The sequence below is a fragment of the Bos grunniens genome, chromosome 10, assembly GCF_055505025.1.
Source record: "Bos grunniens cultivar Pamir isolate PY7600 chromosome 10, Bosgru_T2T1.0, whole genome shotgun sequence".
Classification (NCBI taxonomy): domain Eukaryota; kingdom Metazoa; phylum Chordata; class Mammalia; order Artiodactyla; family Bovidae; genus Bos; species Bos grunniens.
The window spans coordinates 49169286-49189935 of record NC_141174.1 but is presented as its reverse complement, the minus strand read 5'-3'; the positions used below and the strand labels follow the sequence as shown (position 1 = coordinate 49189935).

Genomic DNA, 20650 nt, shown 5'->3' with positions numbered 1-20650 from the left:
CTCTTGAGATTTCTCAGTTGACTACTAATACCTTCCTCTCTTTCTCCATTTCCAGCCTTGGGTTCATTTGCAGGGGTTACTGTCAACCTCTGTACACTCTCAGAGCTCTCTGAGACAGCACTAGGTGAATCTCTAAATTTTCTCTGCTTGGAGTAGACAAAAACTTTTTTCCTTGCCATCAATGGTATCTATCTCACCATCAGTTGTGCCCCAATTTCAACCTGGCAGGGACTGAATGTACTTCCATGTTCTGATCAAGGAATCTCCTGTGGCAACTGTCACAGGTGCACTGTGGCTTTGGATGACTAAGACCTGTGCTTTATCAGATTTTCAAGTGGTGGCACAAGGTCCCTAGGCTGCTAGCCCTTTTGATTTTCAGGACTCCTGCTATCGTTAGGGCCCTTGTCCTCTACCATCATCTTATGGCTTTCCTTCCTTTCTTCACCTCCTCAGGAATAAAATACACAGAAATTCACATTTATGTAGCTCTTACTAAGTATAAAACATTGTGCTAGGTATTTTCACAATTATTTTTCAGAAAACCTTCAGCATAACTATGAGGAGTCCTTATATAGTCCTTATAGTTATAGTCCTTAATAAAGGAGTCCTTATTTCCCCCATTTCTACCACCTCAAAGCTGAGGCTCAGAGGGTTGTGAGGGACTTGTCTGGGAGTACAAAAGTGGCAAGGGGTAGGGCTGGGATCTGAGCCCTGGCTTCTCACCTTGGAAGCCCAAGGGATCACCCTGAGAATCAGCCTTGAGCCTGGCCCACCCAAGCGCATGGATCTGAATTCAGATAAGAAACTAGAGGCTAAAGGGAGAATGTAGCCGACTCTTTCCCTTAAAAGGAACAGGGCTGGCCAAGGTACCTTTAAAACTGGAGAATCATAGCACCAGATGTCTAGCTGAACAGACAAAATTTGGCTGCTTGGGAAATTTTTGTGTAGAGACATGGAGACATGAATTTTAAGTATGAAGACCACCTGATCTGCCTCTTGAGAAACCTATATGCAGGTCAGGGAGCAATAGTTAGAACTGAACATGGAACAACAGACTGGTTCCAAATAGGAAAAGGAGTACGTCAAGGCTGTATAGTGTCACCCTGCTTATTTAATTTATATGCAGAGTACATCATGAGAAACGCTGGGCTGGAAGAAGCACAAGCTGGAATCAGATTGCTGGGAGAAATATCAATAACCTCAGATTAGATGACACCACCCTTATGGTAGAAAGTGAAAAGGAACTAAAAAGCCTCTTGATGAAAGTGAAAGAGGAGAGTGAAAAAGTTGGCTTAAAGCTCAACATTCAGAAAACAAAGATCATGGCATCTGGTCCTATCAGTTCATGGGAAATAGATGGGGAAACAGTGGAAACAGTGTCAGACTTTATATTTTGGGGCTCGAAAATCACTGCAAATGGTGATTGCAGCCATGAAATTAAAAGACTCTTACTCCTTGGAAGGAAAGTCACGACCAACCTAGATAGCATATTCAAAAACAGAGATGTGATTTTGCCAACAAACGTCCGTTTTTCCAGTGGTCATGTATGGATGTGAGAGTTGGACTGTGAAGAAAGCTGAGCGCTGAAGAATTGATGCTTTTGAACTGTGGTGTTGGAGAAGACTCTTGAGAGTCCCTTGGACTGCAAGGAGATCCAACCAGTCCATCCTAAAGGAGATCAGTCCTGAGTGTTTATTGGAAGGACTGATGCTAAAGCTGAATCTCCAATACTTTGGCCACGTCATACGAAGAGTTGACTCACTGGAAAAGACTCCGATGCTGGGAGGGATTGTGGGCAGGAGGAGAAGTGGATGACAGAGGATGAGGTGGCTGGATGGCATCACCGACTCAATGGACGTGGGTTTGGGTGAACTCTGGGAGTTGGTGATGGACAGGGAGGCCTGGCGTGCTGCGATTCACGGGGTTGCAAAGAGTTGGACATGACTGAGCGACTGAACTGAACTGAACTAAATTCTTAGTACCTGCACTCTTATTATGGATAAGCTTTTGAGTTTTTTTATTAGCCTATTCTGCTTTTTCTGACATTCTGCCTTTTTTTTTCCCCTTGGTCTAAACAAAAGGAGCTCTCCCTAATTCAATAATTCAACAAACGTTTATTAGTTGGCTACTTTATGATAGGGTCTATTCTATATGTAGGAGATACAGAGAATAAAAACACACATCTTGACCATATATACTGGGAGTCAGTACTGGGAGCCAGAGGTGGGAAGGGTAGGTACAAAAAATTGACAAGTAAATCTCCAATTACCACATAACGAGGTAGTATCTGTGATATAAGGCCGTGGAAGGTCCTAAAGAATAACAAAAAGGGACAGTTAACTCAACCTGGGTGCAGGTGAGATGAAGAATGGATAAGCTAAGACTTCCAAGAGGATGTAATTCTTGCCACAAGATTGCGCCCTTGAGATGGTCAGGACTACAACTGCATGTGTAAGACTCTTTTGGAAAAGAGAGATTCACACCAAAATAAAGCAGCAATGGAAACCTTCTCTTGGAGATCTGAGGAGATAAATCATTTGCTAGAACTTCACTGGAACCTGAATAAACTTATAGTTCCCTAGCTCTCTTCAAGTTACTGCTGCTGCGGCTGCTAAGTCGCTTCAGTCGTGTCTGACTCTGTGCGACCCCAGAGACAGCAGCCCACTAGGCTCCCCCGTCCCTGGGATTCTCCAGGCAAGAACACTGGAGTGGGTTGCCATTTCCTTCTCCAATGCATGAAAGTGAAAAAGTGAAAGTGAAAGTGAAGTTGTGTCTGACTCTTAGCAACCCCATGGACTGCAGCCTACCAGGCTCGTCCGCCCATGGGATTTTCCAGGCAAGAGTACTGGAGTGGGTTGCCATTGCCTTCTCTGATTCAAATTACTATGAGGTCACTTATAAGTCTGCTCCTGGGTTTCTGGGCAGTTATTCTGAATTTCCCCAAAGCCTGGCCAATAACCTGCTCTTTCTCATTTGTGCCCTTACTCTGGAGCTCCATCAAAAAATCTCCTTAGTTTCTTGACTTTCCTAGTGGTCCAGTGGTTAAGACTCCACATTTCCAATTCAGGGTGTGAGGTTTGATCTCTGGTCAGGGAACTAAGATCCCACATGCTGTGCAGTATGGCCAAAAATAAAAATCTCCTCGGTTTCTATCCACCCCTGGGCCTGTTGCTCTTACCATGACTAAGCAATTATCTTATCTTCAGAAAGCCTTTTTGACTTATCTACTCACAGTTGCTTCTTACTTATTATCTCTACTGGCTGCTATTGTCTAATGATATCTGAGGTCTGCCTCTCTTGTCTTTTTGTGTACTTTTTTTGTTAACCACCAACTACCTAACTTTCTCCCTTAATCAATCATACTTATATTCTCCAAAAAAAAAAAAAAGTGAAGTTGCTCAGTCGTGTCTGACTCTTTGCGACCCCATGAACTGTACCCTACCACGCTCCTCCATCCATGGGATTTTCCAGGCAGGAGTGCTGGAGTGGGGTGCCATTTCCTTCTCCAGAGGATCTTCCCAACCCAGGGATCAAACCCGGGTCTCCCTCATTGTAGACAGACGCTTTACCGTCTGAGCCACCAGGGAAGCCCTATAATCTCCAAGAAAGGAATCAATTTGTTAATTAATTACTAACCTCTTGCTTGGGCAAAGATCTTACATTTAGCCAGTTCACAGGTCACTGTCCAATCAGGGGACTGGTTGCCCTTATGTTGGATGCTTAGCCCTGTTCCAGCCAGGGACCCAGGGTTACAAGTCACAAGGATGGAGGCTTACATTGACTGAGCCCCTTAGAGGGTTATAGAAGGCAGAAATCTGAGGCCTTGGTCAATTCAGGAGAATGATGCTAACAGATAACATTAGAGGCACTATAAATAGGAAAAACAAAAAGATTTAAAAAATACTAATATCAAACCATAATTCTTTCTTGGCACAACAACAGATAATGGAAGGGGAAGAGGATAAAGAAAAATAGAAAGTTCCTGGTAATACATATATTTATATACAAAAAAAGCATAGAAAATAAATATACCCAAGGAAGGAACACAGGTTGGCCTACTTCATAGGAAATGATCTTTCCTGAGGTTCAAAGACTTCTGTCTTCTCAGATACATGAGGGATGACATAAAGAGTGTAGTGAATGTGACTGTTAGTTTTAAGTGTCAACTTGACTATGCGAATGTTCCAGTTATTCAATTAAAAAGGTAACCTCGGTGTTGCTGTGAAGGAATTCTGTTACATGTGGTTAACCTCTACAATCATTTGACTTTAAGTAAAGGAGCTTACTTTACTTTGGAAGGAAAGTTATGACCAACCTAGACAGCCTATTTAAAAGCAGAGACATTACTTTGTCAACAAAGGTCTGTCTAGGCAAGGCTATGGTTTTTCCAGTGGTCATGTATGGATGTGAGTGTTGAACTATAAAGAAAGATGAGTGCCAAAGAATGGATGCTTTTGAACTGTGGTGTTGGAGAAGACTCTTTAGAGTCCCTTGGACTACAAGGAGATCCAACCAGTCCATCCTAAAGGAGATCAGGCCTGGGTGTTCATTGGAAGGACTGATGTTGAAGCTGAAACGCCAATACTTTGGCCACCTGATGTGAAGAGCTGACTCATTGGAAAAGACCCTTATGCTGGAAAAGATTGAGGGCAAGAGGAGAAGGAGATGACAGAGGATGAGATGGTTGGATGGCATCACCGACTCAATGGCCATGGGTTTGGTTGGACTCCGGGAGTTGGTGATGGACAGCACAGGTGTGCTGCAGTTCATGGGGGTCACAAAAAGTTGGACACAACTGAGTGACTGAACTGAGCTGAAAGGAGGTTATCCTTGATATTCTAGGTGGGCTCCATCTAATCAAGGGAAAGGCCTTAAGAGCAAAACTAAGATTTTTTCTAAGGAAGAAGAAATCCCACCTGTGAAACTGTAGTGCCTGTTCCTGCCCAAAAGTTTCTGGCCTGTTAGCCTGCTGCTTGCCTTACAGAGTCTGAACCTGTTAGCTCCCACAATCATGACAGTCAATTCCTTTATATTACCTAATAAAATAATTACAATAAATATTACAATAATAAAATAATTACAATAAATATTATGATAAGTATATGATGATAATCAATATTATAAGAAATTTATAATATATCTACTGGTTGTTCTCTGATACAACCCTGCCTTATTCAGTGAGGGTGGAAGAAGACATTTGGAAATTTCATACTCAGCACAACCTTTATCATCAGCTCTTCACTCTGACTGAGGCTTCCCTGATGGCTCAGTGGTAAAGAACCCACCTGTCAACGTAGGAGATGCAGGTTTGATCCCTGGGTAAGGAAGATACTCTGGAGGAGGAAATGGCAACCCACTCCAGTGTTCTTGCCTGGAGAATTCCATGGACAGAGGAGCCTGGCGGGCTGCAGTCCATGGTGTCGCAAAGTTGGACACACACACACATTCACTCCAGTTAGGCCAGTCTCCTGTTTATCTCTTCATAGTGATTCTCCTTTCCCTGCTATGCTCACATTGCTTTTCCGTATGACTTGCTGCCACTCTGTCCCCCACTTTCAAAAACTCCTTTCCTTTCCTTACACTCTAGCTCTGTCAGAAGCCCTCCATAAAGTCACCTCCTTTTGCTTTAGCTCCATTTGCTCTTTTCTTTCTCTTAATTCCCTCAGCAGATGTTAGTTGTGCCATTCACTGTGATTCTTAACCTTACTCTCTCAACACTGTTTTGTATGTTGTATTCACTGCTAGTTAGGTATAAATCTGTAAGAACAAATTTGATTGTGCAAGAAATGTTATGCTTTTTATTTTGTTTAAATCAAATCAAATTCACCTCAGACTTAAGTGATTCCAGCCTTAATTCTGCTTAAGTAGAAGGAAATCCAATCCCAGTTATTACCAGGCTTCCCTCCCTTCCTCCCTAGGAATTCACCAGAGTCTGGAAGATCTATGTTGAGCCAGAAAATGGGGGAAGATGGACTTTGACATCTTCACTGTTTAGGGATGTATGGTCCCCACAAGCCAGACAACAGCTCTGCTCATGGACTGAGTAGCAGTGGCAGGGGGATCCAGTCTTATTGGGGTCACCATGCATCTATCTGATGTTTGGCTAGCTCTTGGGCTCCTTCAAGGAGTCAAGGCTGGTATCCTCACTACTGAAACCCTGACTTTGACTCTTTTCCAGTCTGGGAAATGTTTTCTTTTGCAACAATTCCACCTACGCACAACCCCTCCTTCCCTCTCTCTCTTTCCTCCTTTCCCTCTCTCCCCAGATGCCCCTATCTCTTGAATCCCCTGGCAAAATCATTTTGGGAGCAAGAAACCTGGAGGGCAAATCGCTGGGCACAACTTCAGGGATACCATCGATGTTGCATTCTAAGGAGCTGTGTCCAGGTGGCTTCAATGACAATGCAAGCAGTGCCTCCTGGAGTTGTCTAAGAGAGAATTCCTGTCAACTTCTTTCTGCCTAGAAACACAAACTCCCTAGAAGCCTGTTTGGAATAGAGGGGAGGGAAAATATAAGAACATAAACCAAATTAACATCTCAATAAATTATCCTGTCACACACTTGTTTTTTTGTTTGTCCCCTGTATTTTCACTTGGTGTTTAAAAATATGTGTGGGCTGATATGTGTTCCAATTAGATTATGAACTTCCTGAAGATTAGAATAATACTGTATTTACCGATTATTTTAAAATCTTTCTCAGTGTAATAATTAGTATATGAGGAGGACATAAGTGTGTCTTGAACCACAGAACGATGAGTCTGTGGATTACTGACTAGGCTCCACCAGTTCAAACTGCACCAGGGCTGACCTCCTTGTTGAAGGACTGGCTCCAGTGTCTTTTCACCGTCACTTTTAGGGTTAGGTAAATATGCTTTTACTTTACTGGCTTCTGTTCACAGCTGCTGCTGGCCTGAATTTCCAAGATATCACATTTCTACTTGGGACCTTTCTGGTCCCAAGTAAAAGTAAACATTTCTTTTAAAATTCAGACAGATGATATTAACTTGAACCTTCTTTCACATCAAGAGAATTCAGGTCACAACATAAACACGTCTATGGTAACAACAATGGAGAATTTCTAAATGAAATCAAAGCAGTACCTGGTATGCATTTTCATAATACCTTTCACCTGAAGAGCCAAGTACATTAGGAGAACTTTATCTCAATAATCCTTAGAGATAAGTAAAGGGACCTGACAGAATGACTTGTATAGATAGGGTAACATAACTAGGTTGTTAACACCCTGTTGCCTTGCCTAGTATTTAAATAGCCACCCATGGACTGTACCCACCAAGATCCTCTATGAGATTTTCCAGGCAAGAATATTGGAATGGGTTGCCCTTCCCTTCTCCAGGAGAACTTCCCAACCCAGGGATCAAACCCAGTCTCCAGAGTTGCAGGCAGATTCTTTATCATCTGAGCCACCAGGTAAGGCCATGAATAGTTAGGCTACTTTGCCTTAACAAACCATTGTTTTAATGACATAATGGAATATTTGTGCTCTGACAGGAGAACTCACATTTTCACATCACACTAACATTAGTAAGCACAGTATGGGGAAAGTTTAACCAAATTTGCCAATATGCACTTGGCTTTGAACTTTCCAACCTCTCTCTTTTGTAATCTTGCTTCCTCTTTGTTGTCTGTCTCCCCATTGCCCGCACCTCCCTTGCTCTAAAGCTAGTAAAAGACTGAAAACTCAATTACATTACAGCATTGGAACTTAATAGATCAGCTCCCCTAGGACTCCATGCATTTTGAAAGACAACAGCTTAGCCCAAAGAAAGTGGTTACACCACTTTCTGATATGGTGAAAGATTTTTTTTGGAGGTAGAAAGCTTTCCATTCCTGTTCCCCTAAATAACATGTAGATGATTACATATTCTACTTTCAGCTCTAGAGGGAAAAGTTTGCAACTAAATAAGGCAGAGAAGAGTAATGGTAAAGGAAAAGATGAGGAGGGAAGACTTCGTTTTCAAGGAGAGAAGGAAAAGAGAGTAGAATCTTATCTTTTCCACAACTGTAAATCACCGGAATTTGTGGAAATTAAATGTACACTTTAAGCACTTATTCAGTATTCACCAATGATGAAGCCTATTTGGGTCTCATCTTTTGTCAGAACAATTGTAACTAATAACACAGAATAACATTTTGTAAAATGGGCTGTGTCTCCATCCCCTCCTTTTCCTCCCCTACACACTCTATTAAGGATCTGAGCACAAAGCTAACATTGCATTATGCGCTCATCCCATGTGTCTTTTCATGGCTTCACACCAGTGTTTGCTCTGCTCCTTGGTCTGAAAACATCTTCCCTTATTGCTCTGCCTGTTGAACGTCATTCATCATCATCATTCACCCGATGAGACCCCATTCAAATGCTAGCCAAGAGGTCTTCTCCAAAAGCTCTTTTTGCCCTGAGTAGGACCAATCCCTTCCTCCACTATACTCATCATTTTGTGTAACTAATATGTAGTAATAGGTCTCTCTGCTCCCCAGAATGCGAACTATTTTAAGTTGGGACCAGGTCTTACCTATCTATTTATATTTTCAGTATCTGATGTTCTTATGTATTGGGTATAATAAATGTATGTACAGTTATCATATAAGAAATTTAGTTTCATAAATGACACAAAATTTAGACAGAAGAAAGCAAGATGGCATGACGTACTGGGCTAAGAAAATTAAGGTTAGGTAACTACTGAATTCAACAAATATTTACTTAACACCCAGGAGTAAGGAATTGTGTCCCAGGACTACTAGGATAAATAGAACATGAGGCTTTGAGGTGCTCACAGTCCACCTTATAGGTTATCTTTCTCTGTGCATAGCAGTACCCTGGTTTAGGTATCACCTTAACATGTTTCTCACAACCTGTGAGGTAGGTCATGATTTTCATTTTTACCAAGATGGAAATAGGGGGTTTGAATTTTTAGGTTTTCTGACTCCCAGACTGGAGTCTTTCTTTCCCACTACATCAGGGTTTCTCAACATTTTCCACAGGAGTACACTTTCACAGGGAGAACAGACTTACAATGTTCAGAAACAGAAGCTCAGAATCTAGCATGCTCTATTGAAAGTTCATGATTACTATAATGTTTTCCATTACTTCTCAGTGAGTCAAACAGAAGGTCTGAGGAAATGAACCACATTGATTCTGGGTCCCTGAGGGGCCTTAGTACAGTTTCCTAACAAGAGGGGGGCAAAATTTCAGAAACACCATGGCCACACTGCTGCCTTCACTCAAGGTGTCTGGGTTTGGGTTGAGTCCTCACCCACGATTCTGAGTAACTTCATCAGATTTCTTTAAGGTTTCTACTAGTATAATTAACTATATTGACTGCCCTGTCCGAAAACGGTAACAAGACTGCACACTCTACTCCCAGATTTTAAGTAAGTAGTGGAGGGTGACCATTTACAGCCTTCCAGCAAGGATGTCCATTCTAGCAGTAAGATCTCTTCAATCTGATACTATTTGCCAATCCGTTCTTCTCATTGCTTGCTGAACCTAAGAGTTGGAGATGGCTCTTTGAACCGCCTGTGGGTCTTTGAAGGCCCCATAGGTTCAACGACGCCCTTTCGTCCGCACCGCCGCTAGAGGGCAGCCCAGGATTGCAGCTCTGCTGTGCCCTCTAGTGGCTGGTGGGCTGACATGCTCTTTTATGGAACCTATAAAACCCTCAAAAGTTGCACTCGGGAAGTCAGCCTGTGTGACACCCGGCAGCGAAATTTTAAAAAGCGTCCTGGTTCTCAGCTTCCTTTTCTTAAGGACTTTGGCAGACTCAGATAATTTCCCTTCTTGGACGAATCTCTCACTCCCTAGGGTCTCCCCCTCCCAGGGTGTGGCAACGTGGAGCCATCATCACTCTCTCTTGGCAAGGTAAAAAGTTAGAACCTGGGGGACTTGGCGACTTTGCCCAAAGTCTTTTTACTTCCTCCATCTTCTGCATGGATATAGAGCTTATATAGGCATCCAAGGTCTTTCGATATAACCTCTTTTTCGGCATGAGACTTCAGGATTCAAATCCTGGCTCCCTCATTTACTCTTTGGGTCACTTTAGGACAGTTAACCTCACTAAGCTTCTGGTTCATCTGTAAAATTGAGAGAATAGTACCTACGTTATACAGTTTGCAGATGGTAATGTATAGAAAGTGCTAGGTCTTGCACAGTGAAAGTGTGCATTCATTATTAGCATTAGCTATTTTTATTCCTCAAAGCTTCTGTCTAGTGCACACCTCGTCTTTCAATTTGGTACAGGAAAAAAAAAAGCCTGCCTTTACATAGGACCTTAATTTTATAAAAGTGGCTAAGCTAACAGTGACCTTAGCTTATGGAAAGGGGGGCTCGTTGTGTGCTAGAATCAGTGCCATGGGCTTCAGAGTGCAAAGGAATCCCACAGGCCTAAAATCCTCATGAAAGAGCTATTTTGCACACAGGTGTCCTTCCTCTTTCCTAGTCCCTGTGCTCCCACCACGTGTAAGAATTCAGCGAATCTGGGAGTGGATTCTGTGAGTTAGGCCTGGGGGCACGGTGGTGCAAAAAGCAAAACGGTTCCAGGCCAAGGCAGGGAACTGAGAACTCCAAAGGCCAAGAAACCCAAGCCAATCAGATTCCCCACACCCAGGAGTCTAAAAGGTGGCAGAGACTCGCTGCCCAAAGTCCAAGCAGGGCAGGAAAGTGGCCAGAGAATCTGACAGGTAGAAACACGATAGAAACTGTCAGAAAAGTTAAAGCTGAAGAGCTCATAACACCCACAGGCCCAGAGAAAGGTCAGTATGAGCTGAGCAGCTGTTCCATCTGGTGCCAGAGACCTTGGCTGTAGTCTTCTACACCAGGCAGTTTAGGCCTCCCTGATCAGCCCCACCTAGAAAAGCCAATTCTTCTGCTCTTAAAGGGGACCTGCCTGTTTCTGGCAGGGAATCTTACTCTCAGTGGGCAAAGCTAGCTCTTAAGGATGAGTAGCGGGGGAGGGGGCAGAGAGGACGTTCAGGGGTTCAACTGGATCCAAAAGGAAGGCGCTTGTGAATGGAGCCTGAGCCACCATGTTGTGAGAACTACATGCGTTTCTTTCCGAGGCAGGCAGGGGCCTTGGCAGCCAGGGACCCTGACAAGCCGCGACTTGAGCTGCGCCTTGGAGACTGGGTTGGCTGGAGAGCGGTATAGAGGAGGAAGGAGGGCGTTCCTGCAAAGGGGGTGGGGTGTGGAGGGAGGTGAGAGGAACAGCAGGAGCAAAGGCACGAAGGAAGAATGAGTCTGCTGCGCGTTGAGAATGGCATGGAGACTTCACTGATTGGAGCCGAGAGTTCTTGCAGGGGGATGGAGGCAGCGATGATTGGATAGCTAAAGTGGGGCCAGATTTGGAGGGCTTTGAATGCCCGACCGAGGAGCACTCAACCCAGCTCCTGCCTCGCGATTTCCGTTTAAGACTGAATTACCTAAAGGGTGGTTAATTCCAACGGGTGTTCTTCTTTGGGGGCTTCTGAAAAGTCAGCTTATCCTCTTACCTGATTCAATTCTGTTCTTTTCACCAAGGAGAAAGTAATCCTCACTTGTCGAGGGGAGAGGGGGTAATGTTGACTGATTTCACTTTACTTGCTTGGAGGATGCAAAAAAAAAAAAAAAAAATCCCATTTCCACGCCAAATATTAAATTTGGTTTCTCCTCCTCACGCAAGTTCTCTTTCTCTCGCCAGCACCTCCCCCACGTTTTTCCTGCTCTCCACCAGCTCGGCCAGTTGCCTCCTCAGCCCCGGAGGCGCGCGTTCCGGGGCCAGCGCTCGCCCTCCGCGCCCGGGCGCCCCCACCTCCCAGCCCCCCTCCTGCCCGCGCCCGTACCCCGCACACGCTGGTCCACGCCCCCCCCCCCGCGGCCGAGCGGTAGGTGTTTTGCCGTCTGCGCCGGGCCGCAGTGCGGCTGCGCGCATTGGGCTGCCTCCGGGGCTGGCAGGGCAGCGGCAGCGGCGGCGGCGGGGCCGGGAGCGAGCGGCGGCGACGGCGGCGGCGTGGGGAGTGGCGTGGAGCCGAGCCTGGGGCTGCAGCCGCAGCGCGGGGCCCCCGGAGTAGAAAGCCCCGCGGGCAAGAAAGGAAAGGCCGGGCCGTCGGGTCCCTGAGCAACCGTTCTCCTTGGATTTGGGGGAGCCTCGCCCCCACCCCACCTCATCTTCAGACGCCCCCTCCTCATCCCCCCCCCCCCAAGCCCTGGCCGCTGACGGGAGGAGGCGGCGGCGGCGGCGGGGGGCTGAGGGGAGCCGCCATGCCTCTCCCGCGGTGAAGCGCCCCGGCCGTAAGGAGCCGCTCGGTCTCCCCGGTGATGTCCCCCAGGCGGCAGGCGAAAGCGACTCACTCGAGCCCTGGGGTAAAGGCCTAGCTTATCCAGCTTCCTTCCTCCTCCTCCTCCTCTTCCCCTCCCCGTTCCTCTCCCCCTTCGTCCACCCCTCCCCGTCTCTTCCCTCACCCTTCCCCGCGCCCCCATCTTCCCTCCCTCCCTCCCACCCCTCCAGCAGCGATGGCAGAGGAACAACAACAGCCGCCACCACAGCAGCCTGATGCCCATCAGCAGCTTCCCCCCAGCGCCCCCAACTCGGGGGTGGCTCTGCCAGCCCTTGTGCCCGGGCTGCCAGGGACAGAGGCCAGCGCGCTGCAACACAGGATCAAGAACTCCATCTGGTAAGAGGATCCTCCATCGCTGGGGTAGAAAAGCCCAGGCACATTTCTGCTGCAAAGAGGGTGGGGGGCGGCGGGCTGGGGAGCGGAGGAGGAGGCTGATACATTCATTCAATGTGGGTCTCCGAAGTCGGGTGCGTATTTATAGGACCTCTGGAGGTGTGGGGACTTTGCATCAGCCCCTGGGCTCCGGAGCCAGAAAATGCTTTTACCCCCTCCTCAATTACAAGTGCAGATAAACAAGTCATTTGTGTTTTTCACTTATGTGTAAGAGGAATATGGGTCGAAATTAAGTCATGTTGCACGATGATAGCATGAATTTGGGACTGAGAAATGTGAAATGTGTTTACTCCTTTTTGCAGTCATACTGGGAGGAAGCAGTGTATTGTGAATTTTCACCAAACAGACATTGTGCATAAGACTATTAATATGCAGCACAAAACCTAATGTGTCTCTTTCTTTCAGTTGGCTTAGCTGCTGTTTCTGGATGTTTTTGCCTTCTTTATTCTGAGATTAAATTTCTCTTCCAGGGACCTTAATCTTTTTGCATTGATTGTGAAGAAAGGGTTTCTGTAGTATGGGACATTTTAAGGTGGTAGTTTACACTGTAAAGTGATTTTCTAATTTTAAAGGATGCTTTAATTTAAAATAAATGTGTTGCCATTTCGTGTCTTTTTTTAGAAACCTTGGATGAAATATCCTTTGCTATTCTTGTACTTTCTTGTATAAGAATTTACAATATTTCAACATTAAACTCTGAAAGACTGGTGGCAGTCTTTTAATAATTAAATACACTGAGTTAAGTCTATCCTCTGTTAGAGCCATTGGAAATATTCTTTAAACATGAACTTGCATTATTTTTGTAGGATTCTTCATTAACTTCATAACATACACTTATAAAAAGTGTAGTGCTATTTTTAAAATGGAAAGCATTATTTGGAGTTTGGTCTAAGACTGCTTTTAATAGATGATTAAAAATAGAATTAAATGTATTTTAAAAAGCTCTGATTTTGTGAAATCTTACATGTTCATCATTGAATATGATTACTGAAATACCAAATCTCCTTACTTTTTATATTGCAATTAAAAAATAAGTGTATCATAAGACAACTGGCATTGTAGTACATTTACACATTTAAAAACTGACAATTTTTAAATGCACAATTAAAGTTTGTTATATAGTAATTTTCATTAATTTCTTGGCACACATCCATATTGTCATGATGCTAATATGAAGTAGGTCAGTGCAGGCTTTAATAGTTTGATACTGCACAGTATTTGGCAGATGAGTATCTTGCTTTCAGTTTTCATTTTTAAATGAAGTTTAAATATTTTTAAAAGAGAATTTTTTAGGATTGACAATAGTCATGTTGTCGCAATTTGAATAGGTCAGATAAATAGGATTATGTGTGTGTGTGAGAGAGAGAGAGAAGGGTTTATTCTTCAATGGATGCCCTCACCCCCTTTTTAGAGCTATAATTTAAAGGAAGAGATACTCAATATCCTGATTATCATCAAGGTTTTCAGAAACCAGGTTTCTTCCCCCTAACTTAATGTTACCAGTATCTCTGAAGTCTGAATTGAGCACTTTGGTTTTTACATTCAGGTAAGGGACATCCAAGTTAAAGGACTAAAATATTTTAAGAAAGGCAAATTTTGAAAGTTGAATTAATAATTATGTTTTGAGTTATTGTGAGAACAATAGGGGAAAGGAGCATTCACCTTATATTTTTAAAGTATGAGTAAGTTGTATAGGCTGCAGGCTGAAGTGTTTAATAATGTAGTGGAGTGCTCTTTTGGTAAATCATGTGATTTAATTATTCTTTAATTGATAATTTATATTTACACATCTATTACAACTTAACCGCTGATTTTAATGTGAGGAAAACTTCTAAAGTACAATGTACTTCAGTTTTTGGTACTTACTCTGAAAAAACAAAATGACAACAAACACCTTAATCCCCAAATGTACACTTTTATAACTTCATTTTAAAATTGTACTGGCACACTAGCATTTAATTTTCAGCTTTAGAAATCCTATTTGCAAAATTATTTATTTATATTTAAAACTTTAAACATTCGTGGATCATAAACAGTGTTAGTGGCTATATTTATGTATAGCCTCATAGCCCCTCCTCCACAACACTGGATGTATGTTATTCATTAAGTGACTATATAAAATAAAGACATTACAAAGTGAAAGCTCTTTCACTCCCATCTCCTCCTAAGAAATAGTATGTGTATGTGTGTATGTATAAAATTAAAATGACTTAATAGATAAGATTGCAGTTATTTAGATATCTCATTTCACATTTTTTGAAGCAACAGTATCTTTTTACCAATTATTTTATCACTTGATAATGTTCTGAAAGATGATCAGTTTTGGACTATGTCCTATATCAACCTTTGGTATCATCACTAATGAGACTTTAAAATTACATTATACAGAAGTGTGGTACTTAATAATTATCAAATGAGCTTTGCATTTAGGTTGATCATAGTTTCTAAATTATTGGACTTCATGTCACAAACAAGTCTGAACTTGTCCTCATATTTTACAGATACATAGTATGTAATGTAGGCCTTTAGCTAGAATTATTTATTATCTGTTCATAATTAATCTATTCTGTTCATTAAAGTAAAATACTGTTAGATAACAGTATGTCCATGGTTATTTCAAGCATTAAATGAGTGTTTGGAAAAAATATTGAGTATTCAGAGTTGAAATCATGATGTTAATGATTTAACATCAGGAGCCATATTTCTTAAGATTTGGAAATACGTGTTTTTCAAGATAGTTCTACAAAATAAAGTTACTAACTTGTTAGTGTTGTAATATTTGTATAATATATTTATGGGTACCTTCAGCTTAAGTCCAAGGTAATGAGCATGCACCTTTCTTGATCTCATTCCCACTCCATAGACAGAGATCCAAGTCACTTCCCTTACACAGATCACTTGAGAGTTATTTTCAGAGGTATGTTTTAATACTGAATAGGCTATACAATCATTTTTATAATTTGTAAATAATAGAAAATAATTCTGTTATAAACTTCTCATTAAAAAAGGAAAGCTAGTAGCATGCATTTTTTTTCTTCCCTAAATAAAGACTCATACTGGCAACCTAAAACAAAGCCACAATCTAACCTCACTGTACACTCTAACTTACATTGCACTCCTCTTTGGTTACCTAAAAAGAGTACCGAAGTAAGTTTTTCCTTCCTCTTATCTACCAGTGTCTTCATAGTTTTTTGTTTTTTTTTTTTTAATTTGTATTTTAGACCAAAAAACCTGTGATTTTCTTTCCCTTTAGAAAGTAGTTTTTCTTGAAACCCTGATAGAATAAAATTACTGTGGAAAAATTGCATTTGAAATCTCTCCTGCCTGTTTGTGATTAGTTATGTTTAAGAATAATCATACCTGCATGGTTGGGAGTGATTAACATATTTGAAATTAGATGGTATCATAGATGACAAACCTTTACCTATAAATTCAAAAGAAAGTCTGATGTTCCATTGTAGAAAATGTTCTAATACTGTATTTACCCAACAAATTCAGGAATTCTTAAAAGTATTACCGATTATCCATTATTATTTTTATTTATATACCTCTGTTTGCAAGTAAGACCTATAAACCAAAAGCAATCCTATATGATGTGTTATTCTACTCACTTTATGGAAGGAGATAAATTGAGTGACAAGGAAGCTGTAGGATTCCTCTGATTTCATTATCAGATCCTAGAAGTGGTACTGTGGCTATAGTTCCTTGTCTTGATTTAATCGTGTGAATCATACAGAGGTCTGAATTTGGTATATTTTAGATTTAGAATTTAAACCCAAATTGAGCAACTTATTTCTTAGTTGCAGTAAGCAAAGTATGGCAGTCCCTAAGTTTTTCAGCAAAGTGTGGCGATCCATAAGTTTTCTTCTTAGTGCCATATTTGTCCTCTTTTTTGTCCCTGTGAAAGAACTCGGTAGTTAGTTTTGTCCTTGGTTCTGGTTTAGGCAATTTTTAGCTCTAAGAAATAGTTATTGTTTCTTCAACTGCAGTGGAAAACATTTACTATAAAGCTCATGACTTTAGAGTTTACTTTAACCATAAGCCTAGGATTTTCATTTTGCTTTAAAATTAGAGACTGACCAGTAGTAAATCATCTGGCTCTTAAATATTTTGAGTAGTTGTTTGACATGCTACCTGCCCTGAGTTGTCTGTCTTCCATACCTACACCAAAAATTTAGAGTTCTTTTGGCTTGTCTATATTGAGGCCAGCTGTGATGGTGCATCCTAGCACTGTTTCTGGTTCCAGAAAGAAGGCAGTTCCTTGCTCTCCTCTATAATCTAAAACTGATGTAATTGTCTTCCCCTGTGTTCAGAAAGCAAGTTAAGCAGTTTCAAGCCCCTCAACGTTACAGCCTTATTTAACTTAGGTAATGGATATATGTGTGTATAAATAATTGACCAATTTGCTCTCCCCAGTGAGAGGTGTCTTGAATGATGTAATGTACAGAACTGATTTGGTTTCTGTCTCACTATTAGTTTTTGGTATTATTGAGGGAAATGAACTTCACAGTGGTAGGAAAGACAGAAGTATGGCTTGTTGTTGTTAAAGATGTTTTGAAGAAGAACTTAGGTTAAATCACCTTTTATATTAGAAAAATGTTACACACTAAAATTATACAAATGAAAATAATTAAAATGAGCATTGTCGTTCACTTAAATTTGAACAAGAACAGTGTGTTAAGTGCTCACCTGAGTACCTGCTGTGTATAAAGTAGTGTGCTGGAGACTGGCATTTGAGGAATGCCCATTCACTTGTCATATTAACCTTGTAATGTTAACCTAAGCAATAATGTGTACTAAAACCTCTCTTTTATTCAGTTCAAGGCCAGGGAATGAGGTGACAAGTGCTAAAGCATGGGGAAAGTAGACCCCTTAGTTTCCTTGCGGATAAAATGCAAAATTTATACTAGATGACCTTGCAAGTTCCTTTAGCTTAAATTTCTATGACTCTGTTTCAAAATTAATATTGACAGCGATAGAAAGTATACCATAAGTACAGAGAAAGACTAACATTTAACTAATCAGCAGTCAGCAGAACATTTTCATTGGACGAATTACTAGGTCTTGCTGGTGTTTCCTTGGGTGCTAGCCCATGAGGACTACCTGAAGGTGTAATTCACTTGTTACCTGTGCAAGACTTCTCTTACATGAGATTCAGTCTGCAAATATTTATTGAGTATATATTACATTTAATGTATTCTAAGAGCTGTTGTTGATTATGCAGAAATATGTAAGACTATGTAGTACTCCCTGTTGTTGGGGAGTTTACTAGTTGTTGGTTAAGAGATTGTACTAGTAGGTTGTTTGTGTGACAGTTTTATTTATAAAGAGGTGCTCAATACTTATAAGCACCTCATAGGAACTTTTTTTCCTGTAGTAATATTTTAAGGCAGTGGTGAGTGTTATATTGTAAATTTGGTTATGTAAATAAGCTGTGTATGTTGAGTTGAGCTTCACAGCTTTATTCATCAAGGGTGGACATTTTAATTCATAGTTGTGACTGAGCGTTCTTTATAAGTACTATAAAGTACAAGACAATAAGATACTCTGACCAAACTAGACCACTATGTCCAGTGCCTCCTTTTCCATCAGTCTCTCTGCATTTGGTCTTTTTAGTTGCTTTCTCATCTGCTTCCTTGAGAGTTCTAAGAGTTCAGGTTAAAGATGAGCAGTATGGACCAATAGGAGGAAGACTCTTCCTGTCCTGAGCAGAATATTAAACAAGGAACAATAAGCCTTAATGCACTTGATTGCTGACTCTGAGATTAAGATAGTTAACACTTAACCTTATCCTACATGAATACAAACTTTAAAACATGATTTAATTCCTCTTTCTTGAGACATTTACTTTTTTCTGTTTCATGGACTGTATACTTCCTATTTGTAAGAGGAAATAGAAAACAGTGGTTTGCCTAATTATGCACCTCTATCAGGCATCTATTACAGGAGCTCCTATATGTATTAGAAGAATGTGTGGGAGGTGAGGTTTTATATCTTAGAACAAGCAGAAAACATCCAGATATATTCCTTGCTATTTGCACGCTATTTGGTTTCTTGATTCAGAGAGTGAGAGGTCAGAGTGACAGATTCCAATCTGTTATGTTTTGAAATTTGGGAAAGCAAAAGTCCATATGCTGTGAAACACCATCTCCTCCAAATAGCTTTATCTTGAAAAAAAAATTACCCGAACCCATTCCTGGTCTGGATTTGAATAGGAAGGGTTCAGATAGCAAAAGATACCTTTACACTCATTGTGACACTAGATTCAAATTGACTGGAACTTGCAGATGCTACAAGTCTGATTGATGAGTGATGCTTACCAAGGGCATGGGAATAGGAAGTGATGGTACATATGCCTATAGTTACCACCCCTTTTCTTTCTGAAATCTGTGATTTTTAGAATTTGAGCTCGATTATAGATAAAGCCTCAGAACTATTGGTTATCTTGGAGGGTGGTCCCTAGAGCTTTATAGGATGATTGCCAGTTTTGATGTCTGATTTTAAGATACAAGCTAAGCACGGAGAACACTTGGGTTTGTGTTTTTCATTCTTTTCTTGTCATTTTATTTTTCTATGACTTGCCTAGTTTGATCATCTTTTACTGCCAGGTGGCTTCAAGATGGGAATAGGGAACTACTATATTAAGTGGCTACTTCAGTTTGTATTATCCATAACCCTTATCTTTGCTTTTATTGTCTTGTTTCTCTGCTTAGGTCTGTGCAGGTTTTTTTTACCTGCTACCTTAAAAACCCATTTCATTTTTCTGGTGATGCATTTTAACTTTAAGATCCAACTCATGTGCCACTGCTTCCGTGAAACTTCTTCCTGCTCCTGAGTAACAATGATCTAAGGTGTATAAATTAATTTTTTTCATTAATTTAGACTGGCCTTACCTGAGACAAATCCATTTTAGTGACGTTTTAACTGAATTTAAATGAAATATTCTCATTTTCCAATACATAAAGTTTATAGGAATCCAGAGACTGGGTATACCTGAGACAGAGCAAACACTGCATAATAAGTAGTTTACAATGTGACAGTAAAATTCTATTTGTTATATGGACTAGCCAAGAACTTGCTGTTGTTTTGCAATATACATAATATTTTTAAAATGTAATTGGATAAGAATGTCACTTCAGTGATATCTTGCTTGCAACAAAGCTGGTGCTTCTGAGAGGTTGGGAAATGTATTAGAACAAGGTGCTTCAGTTAAACGTAAGTGAATACTTCCTTACTTTGATTGCATTCATTAGATTTATTAATTTGCATTTGTGTAAAAGCAATCTATGATCAAAAAATTAACTGTCAGATTATTAAATGCATGATCCCTTTTTCTAAAGCAGAAGATATTAGCAAGCGTTATTAGGGCAAATTCTGTACACACGAGTTTCAAAACAGTGAGAAAATCAACGCCTTTCCTATGTTTACATAATCAATTCAATGCCCATTTGTTTTAATGTCTAGTACATACTGGCATAAGTAAGTAAGTGTTAGTCACTCAGTCGTGTGCGATTCTTTGCGACCCCATGGGTGGTAGCCCACCAGGCTGTTCTGTCCATGGATTCTCCAGGCAAGAATACTGGAGTGGGTTGCCATACCTTTCTCCAGGGGATCTTCCTGACCTAGGGATTGAACCTGGGTCTGCTGTATGGCAGGCAGATTCTTTACTGTCTAAGTCACCAGGGAAGCCCACATACAGGCCTAGGAAGATTAAAAAGCAGTTAAGACACTAGCTCTGCCTCACATTCACCCTGTGTGTGTGGTCGTATGCAACAGAATTGAATTTAATAAAGGTTAGATTTTGTGAATGCAGTGATGATGTAATCGATAGTATAAACAAATACAGAATTTAGATGAATGAGAGATTCAGTGAGGACATAATAGTTTTATTGGCAAAATGCAGGATCATGGCCTTAACAAAATCGAAGG

At 41.3% G+C, this 20650-nt stretch overlaps 3 protein-coding genes across 12 annotated transcripts in view; 2 read left to right on the top strand and 1 right to left on the bottom strand.

The window, feature by feature from the left end:
• TEX9 (testis expressed 9) overlaps window positions 1–11864 on the bottom strand; it is a 231209-nt gene extending 219345 nt beyond the window's left edge. For 3 of the 6 annotated variants that reach the window (XM_086321139.1, XM_086321121.1, XM_086321131.1), the window contains exon 1: window positions 11504–11814. The gene's annotated coding sequence lies outside the window, so the exon portion shown is untranslated. Of the gene's footprint in view, window positions 1–11503 lie in introns of all 6 variants that reach the window. The other 3 variants (XM_086321123.1, XM_086321133.1, XM_086321130.1) reach the window with 3 other exon arrangements.
• The window catches only part of RFX7 (regulatory factor X7), a 145702-nt gene continuing 132466 nt past the window's right edge, over window positions 7415–20650 (top strand). The window contains exons 1-2 of one of the 5 annotated variants that reach the window (XM_086321108.1): window positions 7415–7429; window positions 12499–12664. In XM_086321108.1, coding sequence (XP_086177234.1) covers window positions 12504–12664 — 161 coding nt within the window. In that variant the 5' untranslated portion in view covers window positions 7415–7429; window positions 12499–12503. Of the gene's footprint in view, window positions 7430–9739; window positions 9879–11966; window positions 12354–12498; window positions 12665–20650 lie in introns of those variants that run through there. The other 4 variants (XM_086321106.1, XM_086321105.1, XM_086321107.1 and 1 more) reach the window with 4 other exon arrangements.
• LOC147364496 (uncharacterized) lies at window positions 11570–12108 on the top strand. The gene is given in 4 exon segments (XM_086321144.1): window positions 11570–11614; window positions 11617–11708; window positions 11710–11818; window positions 11821–12108. Coding segments are annotated over 4 exon segments (534 nt in total).